This window comes from Plasmodium cynomolgi, chromosome 14 (assembly GCF_000321355.1).
Source record: "Plasmodium cynomolgi strain B DNA, chromosome 14, whole genome shotgun sequence".
NCBI lineage: Eukaryota > Apicomplexa > Aconoidasida > Haemosporida > Plasmodiidae > Plasmodium > Plasmodium cynomolgi.
Window position 1 is genome coordinate 1569516 of NC_020407.1, and position 24950 is coordinate 1594465.

The 24950-nt window shown below is 38.4% G+C and overlaps 5 protein-coding genes across 5 annotated transcripts; 2 read left to right on the forward strand and 3 right to left on the reverse strand.

Annotated features, from left to right (window-relative positions):
* Positions 1 to 73: 73 nt before the first annotated feature.
* On the forward strand, positions 74 to 6566 carry PCYB_144540 (clathrin heavy chain; the record flags this gene model as incomplete). Its single annotated transcript, XM_004224925.1, has 4 exons — positions 74 to 103; positions 315 to 347; positions 420 to 462; positions 856 to 6566. 4 exons carry the CDS (start codon positions 74 to 76, stop codon positions 6564 to 6566), a joined length of 5817 nt encoding a protein of 1938 aa, XP_004224973.1.
* A 1171-nt stretch (positions 6567 to 7737) lies between these two features.
* On the reverse strand, positions 7738 to 14171 carry PCYB_144550 (P-type ATPase2; the record flags this gene model as incomplete). Its single annotated transcript, XM_004224926.1, has 4 exons — positions 13808 to 14171; positions 8396 to 12695; positions 8084 to 8158; positions 7738 to 7830 (listed from the first exon to the last, which is right to left on the reverse strand). Exons 1-4 carry the CDS (start codon positions 13855 to 13857, stop codon positions 7738 to 7740), a joined length of 4518 nt encoding a protein of 1505 aa, XP_004224974.1. The 5' UTR covers positions 13858 to 14171.
* A 1742-nt stretch (positions 14172 to 15913) lies between these two features.
* PCYB_144560 (phosphatidylethanolamine-binding protein) lies at positions 15914 to 16489 on the reverse strand (the record flags this gene model as incomplete). The annotated part of the gene is made up of 2 exons (XM_004224927.1): positions 15914 to 16069; positions 16178 to 16489. The coding sequence occupies 2 exons, from the start codon at positions 16487 to 16489 to the stop codon at positions 15914 to 15916; spliced, it is 468 nt and encodes a 155-aa protein (XP_004224975.1).
* A 4041-nt stretch (positions 16490 to 20530) lies between these two features.
* Positions 20531 to 21193, forward strand: PCYB_144570 (D-ribulose-5-phosphate 3-epimerase; the record flags this gene model as incomplete). The annotated part of the gene is made up of 1 exon (XM_004224928.1): positions 20531 to 21193. A coding segment is annotated over one exon (663 nt), but the record flags the coding sequence as incomplete, so codon positions are not given.
* A 1462-nt stretch (positions 21194 to 22655) lies between these two features.
* PCYB_144580 (hypothetical protein) lies at positions 22656 to 24236 on the reverse strand (the record flags this gene model as incomplete). Its single annotated transcript, XM_004224929.1, has 2 exons — positions 22656 to 22795; positions 22835 to 24236. The coding sequence occupies 2 exons, from the start codon at positions 24234 to 24236 to the stop codon at positions 22656 to 22658; spliced, it is 1542 nt and encodes a 513-aa protein (XP_004224977.1).
* Positions 24237 to 24950: the final 714 nt, after the last annotated feature.

Here is a 24950-nt window from a genome sequence, read left to right on the forward strand (position 1 = left end):
TGCCAAAAAAAAAAAAAATTAAATAAATAAATAAATAAATAAAATTAATGACGAACGATGAGTCATGAATAGAATGTACGGAATTAAACACCATTGCAAAGGGGTACTAAAAAAGGAGGCAATTTCTTTTTTCTGATTTAGTACGCCCATGGGTAAAGGGAGAAAACCCAAAAGGGGACCACAAAATGACTCGTAAATTTTTGATTTGATATCGCCAAACGAAATAGTTTTCGAAGTGGGTAACACTGAAAAAAAGCCCTCCCCTTTTTCTCAGTTGCACGGCGCCATTTTCCCCCCCATTTTTTCGTGCGCAGAATTTCAAAACGAGTTATAAAAATGGGATGAACGTATATGTGTACTTTTTACGTATTGCGTTTTGCGTGAATTTTTTTTTTTTTTCCTTTTTTCTGCTCATGAAGTTTATCTTCGCAGGCATTCCAGAAGGGAAGGAAAAAGAAGCCAGTTAGTGGCCCCATATGCATTGCGTGTATATGTATACCACATATGCATATTTTGTTTTTTCTTTTTTTTTTTTTGCATATCTTGATTGTGATAACGTTCTTAGCGTTTTCCGATGCGTGTTTATCAGCGTTTTCCACGTTCAGATTACTCACCTGGTTCACTGTGCTTACGCGGTTTCGCACCTTTCCCAGTTCTGCGACTGTTCGCACCCCGGGGAGAGGTCCACCCCTGTCAGTTTCCCCGTCATCCCCCGCGACGCACCGTTCTTTCACCCAGAAGGACCTCCGCGCGTGTGAATACATGCCTAAACACGTGAGATATACAGCAACGAAAGGACCCCCGAATTTGTCGAAAGAATGAATCCCAGCAACCCTTTATCTGTCGCAGTGGCAGATAGTCTGTCCGCGTATGACATCCAGAATGAGTCGTTTCGTCTAGGCAATGTATCCATCGAAGGAGACAAATTTATATGCGTTAAAGAAAATGTGAACGAGAACACCCAAGTGGTGGTTATAAACCTGCAAAATAAGATAAGCACGCGGAAGTATATGAAAGCAGAGAGTGTCATTATTCACCCCAATGATCCCATATTAGCATTGAGAGGCACGATAAAAAATGTCAACACGATATTTTTACAAGTTTTTAACATAGAAACGAAGGAAAAAATATGCTCCTTAAATTTAAATGAGTACATGAATTACTGGAAGTGGATAAATAATGACACCATTGCCATTGTCTGTGAGAAGAATGTATACCATTGGAACATAGACATCCACAATAGTAAGAAGCATAAGGAAAATTACACCTTGACGAAGGTTTTCGAGAAGGCACAAGTATTCATTGACAATAATTCTCAAATTTTATACTATGCCACAGATAAGGACATGAAATGGTGCATTTTGTGTGGCATATCTACACAGGATCAAGGAAAAAGCATCGATGGGTACATGCAACTTTACTCGTGTGATAAGAAGTTGCACCAAACGATTGAAGGATTTATAGGATGTTTTGGATCATTTATTTTTGATAATTGGGAGATAAAGCCGCTCTTCTGTTTCATCGAAAAGAAGAAAAATTCTACTGTATCGAGAATTCACTTGATGGATATTTACACCAGTAAAACGGAAGCGGGCACCATGCCATACAAAATTGTGAAGGAAATTAATCTGATAAATGAGCACATTAGTGATTTCCCAATTTATATCAGCCTGAACACTTTGCAAGGGGTGATATACATTGTCACAAAGTGCAGCTATGTGTACATATTTGATGAAGGCACACTAACCCAACTTGTGAAGGAAAAAATTAGCGAAGATAATATTTTCACCTGCTGTGATAGCAAAAATGGGGAAGGAATATACGCGGTGAACAAAAAAGGAAAAATTTACTACATCACCATTAACTACGTCAATTTAATAAACCACATTAAATTGTCCAACTTTGATAGTAAGGATAAAATTATAAAAAATTTGTGCGTAAAATATGGGTACCCAGGGTGCGATTACATAAGTGCTTACAAAAAATGCATTAACGAAATGGATTTTAAGAAGGCCTCGAAAATTATATGCCTACTGAAGAACACCAAAACGTTTGAGGAATACTCCAGCTCAATTGCCGAAGCTGTTTTGATTATGACCAGAAAAAATGTAGACATTAGAATTATCCCCCCCTTAAGAACACAGCAAGTACTGAACAGCTTCAAATCGATGAAGAACGCATCGGGACAGCTATCCCCGCTTCTTCTGTACTTTTCAGTTCTGCTCGAGTATGACAAATTGAACACGTACGAATCGATCGAGTTGGTGAAACCCGTCGTTTTGCAAAAAAAGAAGGAGTACCTGGAAAAATGGATAAAGGATGACAAATTAACCTGCTCGGAAGAATTGGGAGACTTAGTCAAAGTGCTAGATTTGCGACTAGCGTTGAATATTTACCTGAGGTGTGGAGCACACAATAAAATAATTTCCACCTACTGCCTTCTTAACATGTTTAATAATGTCCTCAGCTATTTGAACAACTTTAAGCAGGTCTCTTTCGACTTTGTCAGCATATTTATTGTCATTGTGAATTACGAATCTCAGTACAGTAACGAGAAAGACGCGAGTTCGAGCATGACTGATATAAGTAGCTCCTCGAAGAACGAAGCGATGGATTTCTTCAACGATGGAAGTAATAGTACAAACGATAGCAGGCAGGGAAAAGGTAGTAACAACGAAGTGGCAGTACAGTACGTAAAATTTCTGTGCGAAAATAATATCCCATTTGATATCAACAATATTATTGACTATTTGTTGAGTAAGAAGAAGTTACAAGAAGCCACATCGATACTGCTGGACTTTCTGAAGGACAATAAACCGGAGCATAAAAATTTACAAACCAAGTTGTTTGAATTTAACCTGTACAACAATGTACAAGTAGCAGAAACTCTATTCCAAATGGATATTTTTACCTACTATGATAAGAATAGAATAGCCTATTTGTGTGAAGAGAAGGGATTATTTCAGAGGGCCCTAGAAAACTACACCAATTTGAATGACATAAAAAGGGTGATCACCAAATCGTCGTGCTTTCAAAAGAACACAAATATGAATCACAATATGGACGGCTCTATCCCCAATAGAGGGATTTCCATCGACTGGATTAAGAAGTACTTTTCTACGTTAAGCGACAGTGTGTGTCAAGATATCCTGTTCGATTTCATGAAGGGGAACAAAATAAATATGGAGGTTGTCATTTCGATCTGCGTCCAGTACTATAACAAAATAGGTATCAAGAAAATTATCAACAAATTTGAGGAGAATAAGAACTACGAAGGAATTTTCTACTTCGTTAGTTCGATTCTGACCCATTTGCCAAATTTAACCAACAAAACGACGGACCAACTATCCTATGGAAACATGAACGATGATACTTCGTCCATTCTGCTAGCATCTGACATCGGATCGCAGTACAGCAACGCGGAAAATTCCTCCAGTCTGAAAATCGAAGATGTACATTTTATCATGTTTAAATATATTGAGGCGTGTGTCAAGATAAACAACATCCAAGAGTTAGACAGAATTTGTAAAGACAAAAATGCAAAGTACAACCCAGAACAAATTAAAAACTTCTTAAAGGACTGCAAATTATCGGATCCCCGTCCACTCATATACGTGTGTGACATACATAACTATATTGAAGAGCTCGCGGAATATTTATATAAAAATAGCTTGTTGAAATATATCGAAGTGTACGTAATTAAGGTTAATCCAAATAATGCTCACAAGGTGATCGGTGTACTCCTGGATCTGGACGCCTCGGAAGACTTCCTCCTCAATCTGTTGAACAATATAAAAAATATTTCCAATATAGGAAATCTAATCGAAATAGCAGAAAAGAGGAATAGGTTAAAATTGCTGTTACCCTGGCTGGAAAGCAGATCCAATGAGGGATATGAAAATATTGAACTGCATAACGCTTTGGCCAAAATATACATCGACTTGAATAAAGATCCAGAGAATTTCCTAAAGAATAACAATTTTTATGATAAAAAATTGATAGGAAAATATTGCGAAGATCTGGATCCCCATTTAGCCTATACCGTGTACGAGAAATCGAACGGAGAGTGCGACGAGGAATTAATCCATATAACCAGCAAAAATGGCTTATTCAAACTGCAAGCCAAATATTTAGTATCCAGACAGTCCATGGAATTGTGGATAAAGGTTCTAGATGAATCTAACAAGTATAGAAAAAACGTAATCGATCAGGTCATCGGCTCGACGTTGATCGAATCTAATAACGCAGATGAAATTACCGTAACGGTTAAAGCCTTTATTGAGAAAAAGCTAAGTAGCGAATTAATTGAGTTGCTAGAAAAAATCGTTTTGCATAACAGCGAATTTAGTGATAATAAAAATTTACAAAACTTGCTAATCTTGACAGCCATCAAATCGGATTCGAAAAAAGTGATGGAATATATAAACCGACTTGACAGTTTTTCTGGTCCGCAAATTGCGTCCGTTGCGTATGACTATAAGCTGAGGGAGGAAGCCTTTGTTATTTATAAAAAGTTTAATTGTTACACGTCAGCCATCTCCGTGTTGTTAGATAAAATCCTGCAAGTGAATAATAAAAGCGCTTATCCAAATGAATTTTCGCGAGCGAGTTCTTCTGCCTACAACGAGAGTGACCAGTATGTGAAGCAGTTGGGAGAGGGAAGAAGCTACGGCTATCAAGAACGGGCGGACAATTTGTTCGGCGGCAGTAACGAGGTGAGCGGCGCGCTCGGTGAGTCTGATTCGCAGGATGCGCAGGAGCCTGTCTTAGATGCGAAAAGCTACGAAGATGACCTAAACAGAGCCATTGAATACGCACAAAAGTGCAACCACAACGATGTGTGGTTCATTCTAGGAAAGGCACAACTAAAAATAAACAAAATTATTGACGCCATAGACAGTTTCGTAAAATCGAACAATCCAGAAGCGTACAAAGAAGTTATAGCAAAATGCAAGGAGAATAATTTTTACGAGCATTTAATAACGTATCTGAACACCCTGAGGGATCAAAATTTGCTAAAGGACGTGTTAGTAGATTCGGAGCTACTGTATGCCTACGCGAAATTGAAAAAAACAACAGAAATGACTAAATTTATTGGCTGTACGAATTCAGCCAACTTGCAGCTAATAGGGGATAGACTGTTTAAAGAACAAGAGTATGAAGTGGCCAAAATATTGTACAGCAACATACCCAACAATCAGAAGCTAACCTTCTGTTATTTGAAGCTGAAGGAGTACTCGCTAGCCATAGAAGCAGCCAAAAAGGCGAAGAGTCTCAAAACGTGGAAAGAAGTAAACTTTATTTGTGTTAAGTACAAGCAGCTAAAGCATGCACACACGGCAGGACTCCAGTTAATCATGCATGCAGACCACCTGGACGAAATTATCAATATTTATGAAAAAAAAAAATACATAAACGAGTTAATGAGTCTACTGGAGAATGGACTAAACAATGAAAGAGCACACGTGGGAATCTACACCGAGTTAGGAATCCTCTACGCCAAGTACAAACCGGAGAAGTTAATGGAATTCATAAGAAATTACTCAAACAAAATGAACACAAGGAAATTAATTGATGTTTGCCAAAATGAATACTTATTAAAAGAAGCTGTTTATTTGTACATATCATACGATGAGTACAACTTAGCAGTGGACACCATTATAAAACACTCGCCCACTGCCTACACACCAGACACCTTCATGCAAGTGATTCACAAAGTCACGAACAGTGACATCATACACAAAGTAATCGATTTTTATATAGAAGAGCACCCATTAAATTTGTACAATTTGTTAAAAATTTTGGAAAACAAAATTGATAACAATCGATTAGTACAAACGTTGAAGAAGTCCAACAATTTACCTCTCATACAAAAATATCTAGAAGATATCCAAGGGCAAAATATAACTGCTGTAAATGAAACGCTAAACGAAATTTATTTACAAAATGATGATTACATCAGTTTGAGGAACTCAATTGATGAATATGACAATTTTAACCAAACGAATTTAATCAACAAATTGGAGAATCACAAACTTTCAGAAATGAGAAGAATCGCAGCTCTGCTTTACAAGAAAAATAAAAAATATAAAGAAGCTATTAATCTTTCTAAGAAAGAGGAACAGTATAAGGATGCAATCGAAATTGCAAGAGTGTCCAAGAATAATTCCTACGTGGAAGATTTAATAAATTTTTTCATCGAAATTAAAAATAAAGAAGCGTTGTGTGCATGCCTGATCGTTTGTTATGATATACTCAAGCCGGACTATGTATTAGAAATTGTGTGGACCAGCGGATTTAGGGACCAAGCCATGTTATACTTCATTCAAGTTATCAGCGATTACACCAATCAGATCGACGTCATGAAGAAACAAATCGAAGACATGCAGAAGGAGAAGAAGATGAATAAATCTGCACCAAACGATTTTGCGGCCAACTCCATGTCTGGGCAATTCACCTACTCGCTCAACAACCACTTGTCCATCATGCCCCCTCAGAATAGCTACATGTCTAGCAGTTCCCAGTACGACAAGTATGACATGTTTAACAATAATTCGCACTTTTGAGGGAGGCCCGCCCCGGCCAGTTGGGCGCGGCGCAGCGGTGTGATGTTAGGAGTAAGTGCCACCTTGGCGTGAAGGCCATGTCATAGCGAGGGCGCCACCCCCCTTTTGTGAACTCCTTTGACACCAACATTCACTTAAACTATTTTCTCATTTTAAATCAACTATCGTGCTAATTCAGGGGCAACCACATTTGTGCCCTTCCGCACCTCTTTCCCACCACTACCGTGTGCATCCCAAACGATACGTAGACAAGACAAATAGAGAGAAACACAGAAAAACGGTTAAGGTGCACGGAAAAAGGTGCCCATGTGAAAAAGGAAAAAAAGGGACAACTTGCATATGTTTTACATGTCAACATATGTGTACATTCTCATGATTACATATCCTAGTCGGAATAAATGTATAACGACACGTTGAGCACCCCGCTTCGGTGCGCACTCACCTTTTTTTTTTTTTTTTTTCACGTCGCTTCCTTTTTTATATTGTTAAACTTTTCCAAGGGACCACTTTTTTGTTATGAGCTAACTTCAAATAGCGTACCTTACTAAACCAAACCATGTGAGGCAGATCTTTTTCCGCACCCCGCGTTATAGTTATCCTCAAAAAGGTCAGCATTTTGGGAGTCTACCTTACTTGACCATTTCCCAAAAGTGACGAAAAGGTAATCATCTTTGCAAAAACAGTGGTTATTAAAATTTTGCTGAACTTTCCCTTTGTCAAAAAAAAAAAAAATGGTGATTAAAATTTTATTCAAAAAAGTTGATATTAATAACAAATTCAAATTTTGACATGGAATAAGCGGTAAGTGAAAGGCACACATAAAATATCACATATGTGCAGGTGTACACAAAATTGGGTAGACTGGTGCAACTGTTTCAGTTATAGATTTGTGTGTGTCAGCGTGGGCGTGCCCCAACTAGAACACCGTTCCGCGCGCACACAAACATAAAAACGGTACGTGAATTATTGCGCATGGGCGTGCTCTCGCACAAACGCGTAGGCTACATACCAGAAGGTGGGCGTATATGCCTTCTTGCATACTTACGCACCTTTTCACACACGAGCATATGCATATATGGGCGTATGTACACAGATAAGGAAATGCAAAGTTGTTCAATTGAATTTAATTACAAACAAGCTCGCGACAAAATAAGAACGCGAAAGGGGTGGCTTAAATCATTTTGTCTTGCTTTCTAATCAACTTCACGCACGCGGGGTCCACTTCGCTGAATGCGTATCCAAGAGATTTGCATTTTTCGATTTTCTACAGGGAGGAAAAAAAGGAAAAATGGAGAAAAACAGGAAAAAAAGGGAGAGCTATGTACTGGCTCACAGGCTCTTTAAAATGCAGAGTGACAATCTTCGCCTAGCGCAGCAACGTGAACAGTACATCCGCCAAAACGTTGCAACGGCGTAACCACGTTAAACGCAATTGTTGTTCCAAGGGAAGGGAAGGTGCCTACAAATGACGAGGCCTGTTTTCTCCTCCCCTTTACGGTTTCTCATTAAGTGCGTACAATTTCTTCCTCCTTCTGACCGATGTCAGAACTTATCGGATTTATGACGTTGTTTTCTCCCTTTGGTTTGTCTTCCTACGGTGCAAACGGGGAAAAAAGTATAAACAAAGGTGTGGGTTGCGCGTTGGGGTGAGGGGTGTAAGTCGTCTTTTCATCTCTCGCTGTTGACTCTCCTGTTATTTCTCCCTGTTGACTCTCCTCTTATCTCTCCTGTTGACTCTCCTCTTATCTCTCCTGTGGACTTTCCTCTTATCTCTCCTGTTGATTGCCCCTTTTCACGTTCTCTCTTTACACCCCCCCTCGGCGCGCTACCTGGTCGAGCAAGAAGTGGTACACCTCCGGGTTGAAGTTCCTCTTGAAAACCTTAAAGATGAAGTCCCTGGACAGGGCGGTGAATATGCCTAACAAAACAACTAGCCAAAAGCGCAACGATTTTGCTAAAATGACAGCTGTACCTAAAAAGTTGTTACTGCCAAAGCACATGAAGGAGCAGGACACCACAAGAATGACGAACGCCAAAATGCTCATAAACACAGCGGTAAGCGGAAGCACATTCAAGCAGTATGTCTCCAGAAGCACTTTCAAATTGACAACTAAAACGGTCAGAAAATAAGTGACACTTCCAACTGTCCACATATCGTATGTTGTCCCATCAGAATTAGGAATATTATAATACGATAAAAAGTATAGAGGTATTAAAAAAACCACTAGGCCATGAAAAAGGCTGTTAAAAACCCAAGACACAAATGTACTAATGTTAAAATAGTAATGATATATTCCTAATTTGTACAAGCTCGGAGTTACCAATGCTGTGTTTAAGCTCACGTCTTTGTCTAATATGGCATGGGCTACAACCGGAACAGCCGTAAATAAAATATTATGAAGGTGAAGTAAAAATTCGTAGTATATTTTCTGCCCAGAATATAAGGAAAGCGATCCGAAGATGAACAAAGGGAAAATTAAAACAATATTTTTGTAAAACATGTATACCACCAATTTGCTTATTCTGGTGTAGGACAATCTGCCATGTACTAGTAACAAATTTTTTAAGAACCTAAACTGACTGATACCATAATCTGAGGAGTTAAATGCCTGCACCCCTTCTTGCCCTCTAATCCCAACTCCTATGTTAGCTGTGTTGATCATGTTGCGATCATTAGCTCCATCGCCTATGGCTAAAGTAATTTTTTTCAACAATCGATTGGCTGACGAAACGATTGCTCCCTTTTGGTAGGGACTCACTCGGCCACATATCACAGAAGAGCATTTATCCGCCAGGTAAAAAAATTTCCTTTCAAATTTTTTGCTCAACAAAGTGTCTAGCAATCCCCCATCTACCACTAACACGTGGTTAAATGAGCTAATTAACATTTTGTAATTATCTGGACTTAACGATAAATTACTTTCTTCCTTGACAATAAAACAGCTCCTCAAAAAACCCTGTTTTTTATCATTAATTTTGGAATTAAAATCGTAGTGAGGTAAATTTAACGTTTTCTCAACATTGATAATATCCTCATCAATTTTTTTCATCAGTGCTTCTTCACATGATATTAAATCTGCAGTGTAGATAAACTGCTCCGAATAATTATCGATCAAATTTGCAGCAATGCCGATGTTCATTGCTGTCTCTATTTTATCGCCTGTCAACATCCATATGTGAATACCTGCCAGTCTTAGATCTTCTATTGTGGAACTGACCCCTTCTTGTAATTTATCCTCTATACCGGTTACTCCTTGCAAGGTTAATTTATTTTCAATAAATTCTGCCACGTTTTCTAAATTTTCTTCTCGATCTTTTATACTTACAGTGGCTTCTTTGTACAGTTTATACCATTCTGCAAATTCCTCTTCTGTTAATTCCCTTTGTGCAATACACAATGTTCTTAATCCTTCATCCGCGTACGTTTCCATATGTTCAATCGTCATGTCATCTACCTCCGTCTTTTTTGCTAATTTATTTAAAATCACACTTCCAGCTCCTTTGCAAAAAAGCATAATTTTGGACTCCTTGCAATTTTTACAAGTTATTATGTCTTTTTTTTTATTGTGTTTATTTCCCTTTTTGGGTTTCTGACCTCCAGGGGTCAAGTTTTCATCCAGAGGATGATTCTTCAATCGGGAAGAGATGATCATTTCGTTTCTGGCAAGTTCCGGGCCTTCCTCCTCCGCACTTCCTACATGTCGTTCCTCCTCTAGGTCGTTTCCGCTTCCCTGATCATCAGCAGAAGCATCACCACCTGTGTAGGTAGCTCTGACGGGTATCCTACAAATAACGCTACTCATTTTTCTCTTGCTTGTAAATTCAACAATTGCCAACGTTTCAATTTCGTAAACCGTGCCGAATATGCTAATTCCGTACTTGCCATCCCTTCTATACAAGAAGGTAATTCCAAAATGCTTTGCAGCATATACTAGGGCTTCCTCATCTGGGCTACTCGACGAGTAGGTCGTCGTGGGCTCCTTTGCATAATCACAGATCACTGAATGATTAATGGCCAAATGTAGGAAGAAGCCTATCAGAGCGGCATGGTTAAAATGCGTCACATCGTGCAGATGATTTACCAAATCCGCATCTACTATATTTACATTTGGCGTTTTCTCCGTTGACTTCAGGACGGGTTCTTCTGGAATGGCTATATTTTTTTTTTTTAAAATATGCTTCTTAATTTCAGTTAAACCATTTCCATAGGAAATTCCGTTAACGGCACATTTTCTGAACTCCATCACGTTGCATGTTAACGTTCCGGTTTTGTCCGAGAAAATGTATTCGATTTGTCCCAGCTCTTCTATCAAGCTGGACGTTCTCGGTACGGCATTGAAATATATGTAGTTCTTTTCCTTTACATCCTTAAAGGTGATAACTCTGGTGAGCGTTTTTTTCCGTTCATTCGTGCTGGCATTCCCATTGGAGCTACTATTTCCGTTGGTGTTGCCCGTGCTGGTGCTGTTACCGCCAGTGTGGAACTCCCCATTTGTTGCTTCGCTCCTTTCAGTGCTTTCTTGTGGCTCCAAATACATTTTCGACTTGTCGGTCTGATTTCTCCCCGCGTGGAGTTTCCCTCCGGGTTCCTTAATGTCCAACTCCACTGAATTTTCATCGCGCAAACTTTCAGTTTCCTTCTGCTTTCCGAAGGTGGGAATATCCGCCAGCACTTTATGTATCATATTCTTATCACAGGAAATGAAATACGCCTGAACAACTTTTACAAAACTCATGGTGACAATCAAACTGATGGGAATGAAATTCGCTGTGATGACAACCCAGGAGAAAAAGGAAATAACTCCGACGATAAAAGGCTTCTTCGATTGTTCTAAGTTAAAAGGCAAATACTTAAATTTACTTTTCTTGGACAAGCTTACAATCACTGCATTGTAGTAAGCTGATATGAAACAAATAATCATCTGAATGAACCAAATAATGATGGTTAGCCTATTGGTTAATATTTCTAATTTACTCGTTTTAATAATCGGTTTGGTGGAATTCATTTGTATTTTGGTTTCCTTCCCAATGTATATAACTATGCCAATAACCCAGTCTGTATTTTTTAACTTACAACCTCTTAAAACGAAATGCTTTTCATCAAATGGGATTCTGACATATTTGTCTTCAGTGTCATCATTTAGCTCACTTATCCATTCCTCCTGTATATTTCCAATGCTGCTACTATTTCTACTAAAATCTGCACTTGATACTCTCCTTCTCCTATTTTCTATCAACTCTGTTGTTTCTTTTAATATTTCCGACAAATCGTCATTAGATTGTAGATCAGTTTTTTCATCCTTCTCGAAATAGATTGTACCATACATGGTCGTCAAATCTTTATTCGGTTTTTCACTGATTATAAACCCCTTCAATTTTTTTACCTTGTCAATTGCTTCACTTCTATCCCAGGTAAGAATGTTGAATACGAATCCGTTTGCTTCTTTAACTTTTAAGTTAGTTTCTCCATCCAAGCTTGATGTTTCCACAAAAGCAATTCCATTTTTGTCACTTGTACTTAGCAGTAAAATGTCAGCACAGAAAAATTCTGACTTTCTACAGAGAATTATATCCCCTGCATTTACATCCTTCCACTTTTTTTTAATAGTCCCTTCGATATGTCCTAAATTGGCTTCAAAACTGCTCATAAAAGTATCCACGTCAGTAATTTCATCGACGTATATTTCTTCATCAAAAGAGTTATCCGTATTACATATTTTTTTTTTCCGGATTAAAAAATTTATTATCTTTCTAAATATAGTTTTACAAAATGATGTACTCTGCGTTTTCTCGTTGGTCTCATTATCGGCCACAACGTAGCACATTCGGTTGTTTTCAATTTTGTCCGTCTTGTGTCTATTCCAATCTTCATACGCATCTTTGATAGCATTGGCCACTAGCACAATGGTCAGCGGAAACAAAATGGTCGGTAGCCTATTCGTTGCGGTGAACTCAGGCACTAACTGCAGAATCCCGATGATCAAAAAGTAGACGTTGGATATCTTGTGAAACTGTTCATATGCGTTCAAAAAAATGAAGTTCCAAATGGTGTACTTTGACGTGATCACTGAGTTGTTGTGTCCTCTTTTGTTTTGTCTGTTTATGTTTATTCGAATTCCGTTGACTTCACTGCGAGAGGATGCAAAATAAGGTACAAAAATGAGGTACAAAAATGAGGTACAAAAATGAGGCACAAAAATGAGGCACAAAAATGAGGCACAAAAATGAGGCACAAACATGAAGCACAAAAATGAGGTACAAAAATGAGGTACAAAAATGAGGCACAAATGGGGTTGTGTTCAAATGTGGCATATCCCCCGCAACTCCGCTGCGGGTTTATCTGCACGTTACGCCACAACACACGCTGGCGGTGACGTAAATGGTAATCAAATGCGTAGAAGGGTTGGAATCAAAAAGGGAGGTTTGCTCCCCATCCTTATACAACCACATATGCGCGCACGCAGTTGTATACATAAAGCCGCGAAACCGCTTCACTGGTTGTGATAAACGTTCACAAAATATTCCCCATCAGGTGTGCACAGGTAGAGTAACAACGGCCCAGTTTTAATGCCACCCATTGTGCAGTAAAACATTTCATGCAGCGCAAAAAAGAGGGAGTGTTCATATATGTAAATCTGTGCACAGGGTGGGAATCTCCCACTGGCCACTCTCTACATATCTGCTTATCGACGCTTCATTAATTAGGACGATATAAAATATTCAGGCTCTTTGTTTTTCCTATTTTTTGGTTTTCCCCGTTTGCTTCTTAACCAATCATCGGCATGAAAATTTTGTTCATTTTGTCTTTTTTTTTTTATGGCACATTTTGCGAAACGGTTGGGGAAAAACGCCGACCGATTGGAACCACTTGTATGGGTACCTACATGTGCATGCACCTCACGTTCACTTGCACGTATGCGTTAGGGTCACCACGACACTGTTTGCTGCACCCCGTGCTCCTCCTGTCGACCACGGATGCACCCACAATGCAACACAAAGGCAGGCACAGCAAAGATCACACACATGGTACACCTCCATGCGGACACAAGCAAGAAATCTCATTATAAAAAATGTTCTTTTCACATGTGGCCATCAAGCAGTTCTACATAAGTACACAGATATGTGCGTTTTTTGCGTGCGTTGGGGGGGAGGGAGTATACATCAATCCTTATATATAGAAATGTATTCAGATATGTATCTATATGTGCCGTAGTGGTACATACGCTATGTATGCATCTTACTTGTCATTTCCTTTTAATAAATTCAGGGTTTTCCTATAAAGCAAGGACATTATTGCTTCCTCGTTTCTTTCTCTCTTCAGGGTTTAGTTAATCAAGTTTTGGCATATATTACATACAAAAGTGAATTTGGCAACGCATTTTTGACTTTTTTTTTTTTCTTAATTTATATAAAAAGCACAGAATTGGGCGTGGTGATAAAAATAAAAAAAAAAAAAAAAGTTTTCCTAAATTAGGTGAAAAGTATGATTTAATGCTTAATTACTATAAAATGATCTCAACTGTGAAGAGTTAGTAAATAATAAAAATTAACAAAACTTCAGAAATGGAAAGAAAAAATGCTTTAAGATGAAAATGTGTTTGCTTTGTGAGTACATACTGCTGCAGGCTTGAGGTCATCACATCTTGTACACTCATGTTGCATGTTTACGTACACTACGTATGGGTGAAAACAAAAGTACAAAAAAAAAAAAAATACAATGCTGTGTTTAAGCGTATGCATATGTTCGCGCGTGTAATTTATGTATGTGTTCACATCAGCGAGCTCATGAGAAATTGCAACAAGTGTATGGAGTAAGGCGATTTCGCAATGATGCAATTGGCAAAAAAAAAGAAACGATAAGGGCAATTGGAAGAGGAAAAAAAAGGTGAAAAAATGAAAAAGTAAAAAAGAAAAAAGGAAAAAATGAAAAAGAAAAAACGAAAAAGTAAAAACGAAACAGTAAAAACGAAAAAGTAAAAACGAAAAAGTAAAAACGAAAAAGTAAAAAAGAAAAAGTAAAAACAAAAAGAAAAAAACGCGTTCAAACAAATTCCATATTAACTGCTCAACTAAGGTTAGACAGTTTACTTTCTAGAAATTAACTATTTCTGGTTTTTCAGTCGGGCATTATGCTTCCGTCCGTGCAAAATGAAAAAAATGGGTGATGGGGGGTTTATACACAATTAAGCATATTCGAAAAAGGGCACATATTTCTGGCATAAGTGGGTGAACTGAAAAAACCGTCCAAAATATTGTCACCACTTTTGTATGTATATTAAACACGCGGAAGAAAATCCCATAATTTGTGCTCCTCAGTGGTAATAAAAAAATTATACGAACGACTAATGCTGGAAAGAAAGAAAAAAAATACGCTACATCAAATGTTGTAGGAAGGAAAACATCGCGAAAGGCAACAGCCTACGTGAAAAAATTAACTTTCTGTAAAATGGTAGGGTAGGATAAAAACTTTCTTTTTTTGAAATTTAAGAAAATCAGTAAACGACATGTTAGTGCCCCTGCGGGGTGGAGAAGGCTTAGTGGGAGTGACCGTACCCGTTAGAAGCTGAACAAAACGGAGCGTCTTAAATAGTCCCACCGCCACCACATTAGGGTTATACTTGCACCTTTGAACTGTGTTACTACCTACCGCACTAGATAATCCGACACAATGTGCATACGAGCGCAATAACCCCCTTTTAGCTGCTTCCCCGTTTAGCTTCCCCCCTTTGCAGCAAAATGAACGCAAATATGCGTATGTAAAAATTCCCCAACGAGGTGCGCAATCACCACTTTCTCAGGTGCACAACTCCGGGACGTACAAATATAGAATTGGGGGTATGTCATTCCCACGAATTATAAATTGTGAATCAAAAAAAAATAAAAAAACATTTACATAGCTCTAACTTTTAGTTGTTATTAGAAGTAGAAGGGGAGCTGGGGTGTGGGATCCACACGTATGCGCATATGTACGCTCGCACAGTCACAATGGAGAAGACAATTTTGTAAAAATACAACTCTTTTGAAGAAAAAACAGAGAGATAGTAGCAACAACGACGACGACAACAGCTACGACAACAACAAGCATGTCACTCAGAAGCTACACATGCAAGGGGGTAAACACAGTTGGTGTAAATGTGCATCATACGCTTAATCTGAAAAAAAAAATTTACATGTTCATCTTTTACCACCCGAATGAATGACTAAATTTAAGTTCGTAGACACACACGTGGTGTACATATTCCTGATGGCGCAAAGATGCAGGGTCGAGTGAAGGGCACCAGTTATGCCTCTATCTGGCGGCAGTGATGCCTGTATGTAGCAACAGTTATGCTTCTATCTGGCACCAGTTATGCCTCTATCTGGCACCAGTTAAAACCCACAATTTTCATATCATTCATCTGTATAACGTTATAAGCAGACTGGCAGTTGTTAAATTTAACTCTGGTAATGTAATGCTCGCCTCGGTATAGAGGCACCCCGCTAATGTTGCTCTTATTTTCTTCCTTCATTAACGAAAGAATAAAGGAAATTCTGTGCAAGCCGGTTCCTTTCTTAATGGAGGGGCCTACATAAGGCAATAAGGTAATACAATTTTTATCCGTCCCTTTTACTAGCTCCTTGGATTTAATCCCGGACACAGCCCAGTGAACGTAGTCTCTTCCATCCGGTCTTCTTCTAGAAGGGAAGTCAGGATCGATCATAAACAAAATATAGCAGTAATCATCTGGGGGTGCTTCTGAAAATTTTATATTCCTAGGGACACTCCCTGTGCCAGCTAAATCTAATATGTTTCCATGATTTACTTCCTTTCCTGATTTAAAACTTATGAACATGTCTACAGTCAAGTTCACATTTTCGTCCGGAAAAACATGAGGGATAATTTTTTCCCTTTTCAGTTCCTCTACAGTGGGCGGCACTCCCATGTTCGCTCCTCTCTGATATCGTCGTGTGTGTGCTTCTTTATGTTATAAATACGTGCAGGACACTTGGATACGTATGTACGTACATATGTATGTTTATGTGTCTGGGGAAGCGTCCTTTTCCGCTCCTGCGTTGGTGTACTCACCGCTGCTGTTCGGTTATGAGGCAGACTTTCACAAATGCGCATGGAATTGCAAAATGGCTAAGTGCCTCTACTTAGTAGGCCACTGCGGTGTGTGGGTGGGTGGGGAGGGTTTAAAGCATACGAGTTTGCCTCACGAATTGTAAAATTTCAAAAGGAACGTGGTGTGCGCTCATATACATATACACACATGTATACACATTTTTTTGTTTATAAAACTTGTGCCGTGTGTAAAAATTGAGCAAACAAGGACAACAAATATTTTTACTTTATTTTTATTGCATCTTTTCACATAACATTTGTTGTGTTTCAAACACGATGAAAAAAAAAAAAAAATAAAAAGACCTGGCGGCGGACATGGGTGGACGAACCCCGTTGTGTGCACGTAACACCTATTTATTCATTTTATTTTTTCATCGTTTTGATGTTACGTTTTTATGAATCTTAAAAGGACACATGGAGGAACCCCCCCCAACAAACCGCGGTTTATCAGCAGTACAGAAAAATGCCCTTTAAATCCATTTGCACATCGCTATATATGTTACTACACGAGTTTCTACACAACTTAATAAGCAAATTGCAACAATTTTGATTTTTTTAGTCCTACGTTTAGACGTTTTTTAGGTACCAATTTGTGTGCTGTTTAACATGGCATTTTTATTCCCTCCCCCCCGTAGAAAGCTTCCTCTGAGTAATAATTTTTTGGCATAAAATTGTGAGAAGCTCACCATATAGAAAAAGCCTATTTTTTTTTTTTTTTTTTCCTTCACTATATTTTGCATGCGCTACATATTGTTAATTTTTTTTTCAAGTCATAATTTTTTATTTACAATTTTTCTCTCGAACTCCCGTCAAATTTATTGCTGATGGTACATTTGGTTTAAGTTAGAAGTAAACATATGTTTGGTGTAATACCTGTTCGTGCGAATGGGTGTGTGCAGAGGCGTGAAATAGTCACCTGCATCAACAGACGTTCGCTTCTCTAAGTGCGAGCATAAACATGCGTAAGTATATATGCACACATGTGGGCCTCCTCTTTTGTGAACATTTTTCCAAACGTGAACCCCTTTTTGTTGCTTGTGACGCGGAGCAGTTTCATAAAAAAGTACACTTATCGCTAGGCTTGTAATGCACATTTAGACTTCTATACATGTAGAATAGGAGCCAGTTGCCTATTTCTCACTTGCCGAATGGCATCTTCTTCGTAACGCTTAGCTACCCCATATGAAGGTCGGTTTTGTCCTGGAACCTATTCCTTAAGGGCGCACAGGCGCTATAATATTTTATCCCCTTCCAAGCTGTAATCCTTTTTAAACAGAAAATGATTTCACCCCTTTTTTTAAAGCACATACGTACATATACACACATGTAATTTATAAATATGCAAGAAATACAAAACGTATTTTTTCTTTTTTTTTTCTTTTCGAAAGCAGTTATACACGTAACTAATTGTGCAATTTTGTTTATCATTCTTACTTAATTTGTGAGATTAATTTATTTTTGTTTCTCCCCTCCCCCGATAATCGTTTACAAGAACAAAAGGAACATGTGCGCATGTGATCGTCCTAACAAGTACGTGGAAAAAAATGAATACATGAAAGACAGCTACTCATTTTAAAATTTATCTTTCCCCCAGTTAGTTAACATTTATAAATGTGGCATTCGTTTTAGCCACGCGCGAAATGTGTGCCTTTTAAGTGTATTTTACCTGGATCTACAAAAATTGGAAAAACACGAAAAACACGAAAAACACGAAAAACACGAAAAACACGAAAAATTAGAAAAATCCGAAAAAGTAGACACGAAAAAACAAGCGGGTGGGCAGTAGAGAGGCCGGAACCACGAACCAAGCAAACGCCACAAGTACAAGTATATGCACTTTCCATATGTTTCGCCATATCCCAAAATGAATGATGATTTGGAAGCCCTAGTTAGTAAACCGTCCAAGGAGGAAAATGAAGAATGCTTAAACGTGCGCCTATACATAGTACAAATTTTGTTTATCTTTATTGTGTGCTTCGTGATTTTTATTTTTTTTTTCATTTTATTTTTCCTAGGAGTTTTTTAACCACACCGTGTGGCCCGACTGCATAATTAAGTATTTCTAATTTTGTCGACATATTCGGACGTTGCTGCGAGATAATTGTAAAAAGAATAACTCTTTTGAATTTTTTTTTTTTTTTTTTGCGTGAATGGAATTTTTTACGATAACTTGATTTAAGAAAAATGCACTTTTAAAAAAGGGTCCTCAGTATGGTTCAGAAAAAAAAGACGTTAATAAGTTGACGCGCTAAAAAGTATGAGGATATATCCACCGATGCAATGGACCTTATTTCACAAATTACAAAAGTCAGATTTGGTACATGTGTGCATATTCTCATGCGTCAGAAAGTGGCTAAGCAAATTTGCACATTCGGATATAAACGTCTTGTCAAAAAAAAAAAAAGTTGAACAGGACATTTACAAAGTGGAAAATTAGGCAGTGCACATAAAATGAATGTCTCGATTTTTTTTTTTTTAGAATTTGTAACCATTAGCCATTTCGCATAGTTCTAGCGTACACCACGAGGCGGAATATTTCGAGGCGAATAATATCTCTCCCCCCCCATTTTTAAATCGAGTAAGCGAATCTTTGAATTAACAATAATAGCGTATAAATATGAGTTACCCAAAGGTGACCTTATTGAGGCACCAAAAAAAAAAAAAAAAAAAAATGATGCAGAATGTACACGCACAAAACCGCTTCAATTTGTAAATGAACAAAATGATATGCGTATAAACAGAGGGAAAAAAGGCACATCAGAATTGAGAATAAATTGCTTGGAAGTTTTTACAAAATTGTGATAGTTGAAAGATTTTCTTTGCATCCTTTAACTTCACAGCATCACATGAACAGGATTTTTGAAGGGAAGAAAAAAAAATCGTTTGGGATATACTACACAAAATTGACATATCTGACGTTAAGCGGAATTTTTTTTTCTTCCCAATTTGGATCATACTTTTGTACATATTCCTATGTGGATGTGACGTTGCGTATATCGTATACGTCGCAATTTTCAGCCTCCAGTTTGAAGGCCCCCAACTGCTGCAGACACTTCTCACATGAAGATGTCAAAATTGTTTGGAAGGCAAGCTAACCCAGTTATACTTTGCCTTCTTCGAAATCAAACATATTTGTTTAAATGAAGTTTCAGTTCTTTAAGAAGGTGGGGCAATAATGTTAAATGTGCAAAAGGAGCGCATTTTGTCACTCTGCAGATTTATATTTATAGCTTCTTTTCCTCGTACCATTTTTTTTTTTTTAACTTCGCTGTATGAGCGCTTGTATGTAGGGCCATTCGTACGTGGTCTCCAAGCACGCTTCTGCTATTTGGATGTACCTACGTTCTTGGAGGCGCGCGATGGTTCCTTATAACTTTGAGTTCACCAACCGAATGGACAAATTACATGAACATTTTTTATTTAATTTTTCCCCTCCGCAAAGCAGGAAATTCACCTGGGCAGAAATTCATCTGTGAAGAAATACATCTGTGAAGAAACACATTTGTGAAGAAATTCACCTGCCAAAAAATTCACTGCGGAGAAAGTCATCCCAGAAAAAATACACATCTGTAGAAAGTCATCCCTGTAATGTAAAAAAGGTGGCTGGAAAATACCCCTAGTGTTGCCAACGTTTGGAATGCTTCATATGCTGCAAGTGCCATTTTTCCAGGTGTGCAGTTGTGTAGCTCATTTTGGTATATCCCCCCTAACTTAAAAATAGCACTCCTGTTCAGAGAAATCGACTTAAAGGGGCGCAAACTTGGGGTAAAACAATACGTGCCAGTGGGCATACCAAGACACACGCGTCAAACACGGTAAGCACATATTTTGCGCGCCCGACCCAAGGGAATACCCAAAGATGAGTTCCCTCAAAGCCATAATCGCCCCTTCGGTACTCGCGTCGAACATAAGCAAACTAGCGGAAGAAACGCAACGAATGGAAGAACTGGGGGCAGAATGGATACACCTGGACGTAATGGACATGCACTTTGTCCCCAACTTGTCATTTGGCCCACCCGTTATTAACGATTTAAAAAAATACACAAAAGGCATTTTTTTTGACGTCCATTTGATGGTGGAATCTCCCGAGAAGTACGTCGACTCGCTGAAAACGTCGGACCAATTGACCTTCCATTTTGAAGCCCTAAATGAAGATACAGACAGGTGTGTAAAACTAGCACAACAAATACGGAACAACAATCTATGGTGCGGAGTCTCTATTAAACCCAAAACAAATGTAGAAAAAATTGTGCCCTTGCTAGACACCAATTTGATAAACACCGTTTTGGTGATGACTGTAGAACCAGGCTTCGGAGGACAGTCATTTATGCATGACATGATGAGCAAGGTTGCATTTCTTCGAAAAAAGTACAAAGATTTAAATATTCAAGTAGACGGAGGATTGAATATAGAAACGACGGAGATATCTGCATCCCATGGGGCAAATATTATCGTTGCGGGAACGAGTATTTTTAAGGCGGATAACCCCAAGTTTGTTATCGATACAATGAGGGAATCTGTGCGTAAATATTTACAAAACTAATGCTTTTGCTCTTCTCAGAATGAGCACAATTAATCGGGACCTACGCGCTTGTTTAGTTGTCCATTCGTTTGTTTTTTTTTTTTGGCAAAATGGTAACTTCGGGGTGGAGATTGCCGCTCATTTAGGGGCCCACTTTGCGGTCCATCCATTTCCCCTTTTTTCCGTACTACTTTTTTTGCGCCGTTTTCCCAACACCCATTTGTGATATCCCTAATACGAACCAACTCCCCTTCCATCGCCTCATTTTGCGGCAAAGCTTCATGAAATGAGCGCACAGCGAACGCCTATGTTTTATTCTCCATTGTGTAAGTGTATATTTAAAGGTACACAATTTGGGGGAAAATACATTTTAACATTCAAATGTAAAAGGTAAGCCGCGCATTCAACATGTATGGCATCGAAAAGCATGTCGTAATAAGGATAGACCGTAACACGGCCATGTTGAAAAAAAAAAAAAAAAAGAAGATATGCTCAACAAGTACAATGATGAAATGGAGGTGATTAATGATATCATAAGCGGTGTGTATTGTAGTAGCGCCCACCGAGGCGTTAAAAAAAAAAAGGGGGCTAAGAATTGGGGCTTGACGCACAATCCCCGCTGAGGATCAACGTAGTAGCTTGAAACAAAGCTTAACATAGAAGTCGAAATGAAAAATGGTAAAACTTAAAATTGAAATTAAAATTAAACATAAACTTAAAATTAAAATTAAATCGCAGCGACGAAATGAACTAGGGAAGGAAAAAATACAATATTCACAACAGCCCTTGCTTTTTCGCGTCTTTTTTTATTTTTTCATCAATGAATTGCGTAAAAAAGAATTACTATTAAAGAAATAACACTACGTAAAAATGGGATACTGCTTCAAGTCACGCATTTTAACACGCCTAGGTGTTGGGCTACGCCGCAGTTGCATAGACGCACGTGTGCACGTATGAGTGCCTGCCCATCCCATGGGCGAACGGCTGTGCGTTCAACTAAACACCCATGTGCATACATCCAGTTAGAGAAGCGGGGAAAAAATCAACTAGGCGTATGTGCTGGTACACTCTCATGCACATTACGAGCACTATGCGTGTCGTGCGCGTTGTACGTATTTGCATACACCTTTGAGATTTTTTTTTTTTTAGCAAAGTCTCAATTAAAATTAGCCTGCGCGATATTCCCCTCATGGTTTACCGCACTCGGCATTCAATGAGCACATTCATCAATTAGCCAGTTGTTGGTAGCTGCTCAAACAAGGTGCAGCCATTTCCTTACCGCTTTTACAACAAAATGTAATCCGCCTCTGTTCCACCCAAAGAAAAGGAAGCACGTCTTGCTGTTCCTTCTCAGTGGCCGATCCGCCTGTATGGCATGTACATACGCGCGGTTTTATTCATCTATCCCTTTTTTCCTATGCACTTGTTTCACTCTCACACTCGTGGTTCCCCTTCACCACCGTCACATATCAATATGATGTGGAAGGAAGACAAAATTCTTGTCTATGTTTCCTTGAAAATTTCTTACGTGAAATTTGTTATTATACGTGTCTGTCTCTTCATTCAGTTCGAAATGACTATGCGGGAATCTCGGCATCTGTTCTGCATTTTGAGAGGGAAAATAGAATGGCTTATTTTTACCGAATTTATTTCTCCTGTTGTTGCCATTTCCGCTGTGTGCAGTGCTGACGTTGCATTGAGGGTTAACATTGTTGAGGGGGTTAAGCCCGCTAACGCTGCTAATCCCGCCAATGTTGTTGAGGCTGCTAACGCTACTGAGCCCACCAAGGTTGTTGAGGCCGCTACTGGCAAGGTTCACATTATTGCCATAGTTAGTGGCGCCATAGTTGCTGACGCCGTAGCTGCCGACGCCATAGCTACTGGCTCCGGGAGTGGCGCCGCTGTCGTTCCCCATGCTCTTATTGCTGTTGCTCATCTTCCTGCTCTTTTTGAAGTTTTTCGTATTTTGCTTCAGCATTTCGTTCAGCAGCTGAGCGTTTACATCATCCGGGTTGCGCAGGACGTGCAAAAGGATATTCAACTTTTCCATGTTGTTTTTTACCAGCTTCTTCCACTTTTTGGCGGATATTAAGACATGGTCTGGGTGGTGACAAAAGGCGCATTCATCTCCGTTGAGGCATTTATTCCCATTGTACACATGTGCACAGGGTTTACATACTCTTTGTTCATGGTCCAAATTTTGAGAACACTTTTTGTAATATTTAAACAATTTCTGGACGGACTGGTTTTTCGATAAGCACTTGGTTGTGTTCAGGTTACTGGAATCACAAGAATTCATTATGATATGTTCATTAAATATATTTCCCGTGTTATTTTTATTTGCATTGAAATCATCTAGCACGTCGTTCGTTTTTATTAAATTCATTTTGGTGAAGGAGCTGGAAATATCAGAACTATCAATTGCATCGAAAGCGCATGTCTTAATGCTATCATGTGGGGATACTAAATTAGTGTCTTCAAAAAAGTTGTATTCTTTATTTATATGTTTTTGTATTCCTGCATGGCCCCCTATGGTGTACCTTCTGCCCTTGGTAGAACAATAAATGATATTATTATCCGGTGAAATGGAAATGCATGCCTGCTCATTTAACGTTCCATTTTTATTTTCCGCGTATATATATATATTGTTATTATTAAAAATGATATTATTTCTTATGTCATTTTCGTCACTATATTTTGGAGGTAAGGTCCTAAAATATTTGAACACGGAGTAGTCCATATCTTGTACATTTTCTTCGATATTTTCCAATTCTGAAAATCTTTTATTTACAACATATTTTACCTTTTTTGTTGAGTAATCTGCGTAATTGGACATCGTCCTGCAGATATCGCTATTCATTTCGGAGCCCATTTTTTCTTCGTTCTCTTGTTTCAAATGAAGTAGGGAGTCGTAGATGGTCTCTTTCTGGTGTAAGAATATATCAAGGACGCTGTTGTATTTTTCTTCGTTCTTTCTATCACAACTTTGCTTAATGTTTTTATTGGAAAATGTACATTTTTCCTCGGGTGTCACTAGGTTCATTTTTTTTTTTTCTCCCTTTTTTTTTCCTTTACAGGGTTGTTTCGCGGGGTGACAAATTAAGGCAGAATGCACGTGTTTGTTTGGTGGAGAGCGAAAAAAGGTGCGTAAATACGTTTAGATGTGCGCATACATAGGCATAGATACACGCATATATACGTATAGATACACGCATATGTACGTATAGGTACACGCATACGTATGATATACACACTCATACGTATGATATACACACTCATACATACGTATAAACATGTCGCACACGGGAGCGAACGGGGAAGGGATTGCTTCCATAGTTATCCCCCTCACACACGCGTTCGAAACGGTCAGAGTGAACTTCCACAAAAGGGAGTAAGCAATTCGTTCATTATTTCTGACGTATGTCGTAGCTTTGGAGAACAGTACGTTATTCTCTAGCGCGTATGTTTTTTTTTTTTTTTATAGATACCTATAAGGAAAAGAAAAGTTTTTTTTTTTTTTTTTACACTAAAAAGTTTCAGGCAGTTAGGTTTAATTTTGCAATTCTTTTTAAACGGTATATTTCGTTAATTTCGCCTTTTTTCAGGTTTAATATGTCTTTGGAAAAATAGGAACATAAAACATAAAAACGGAGTGATCGAAATTTCCAAAATTTCTTACAAAGCATGCATTTGCGATGTTTATTCCGTTAACATACATTTTGAGTTAAATTTTTTTTTTTTTTTCTTTTATTCAAAG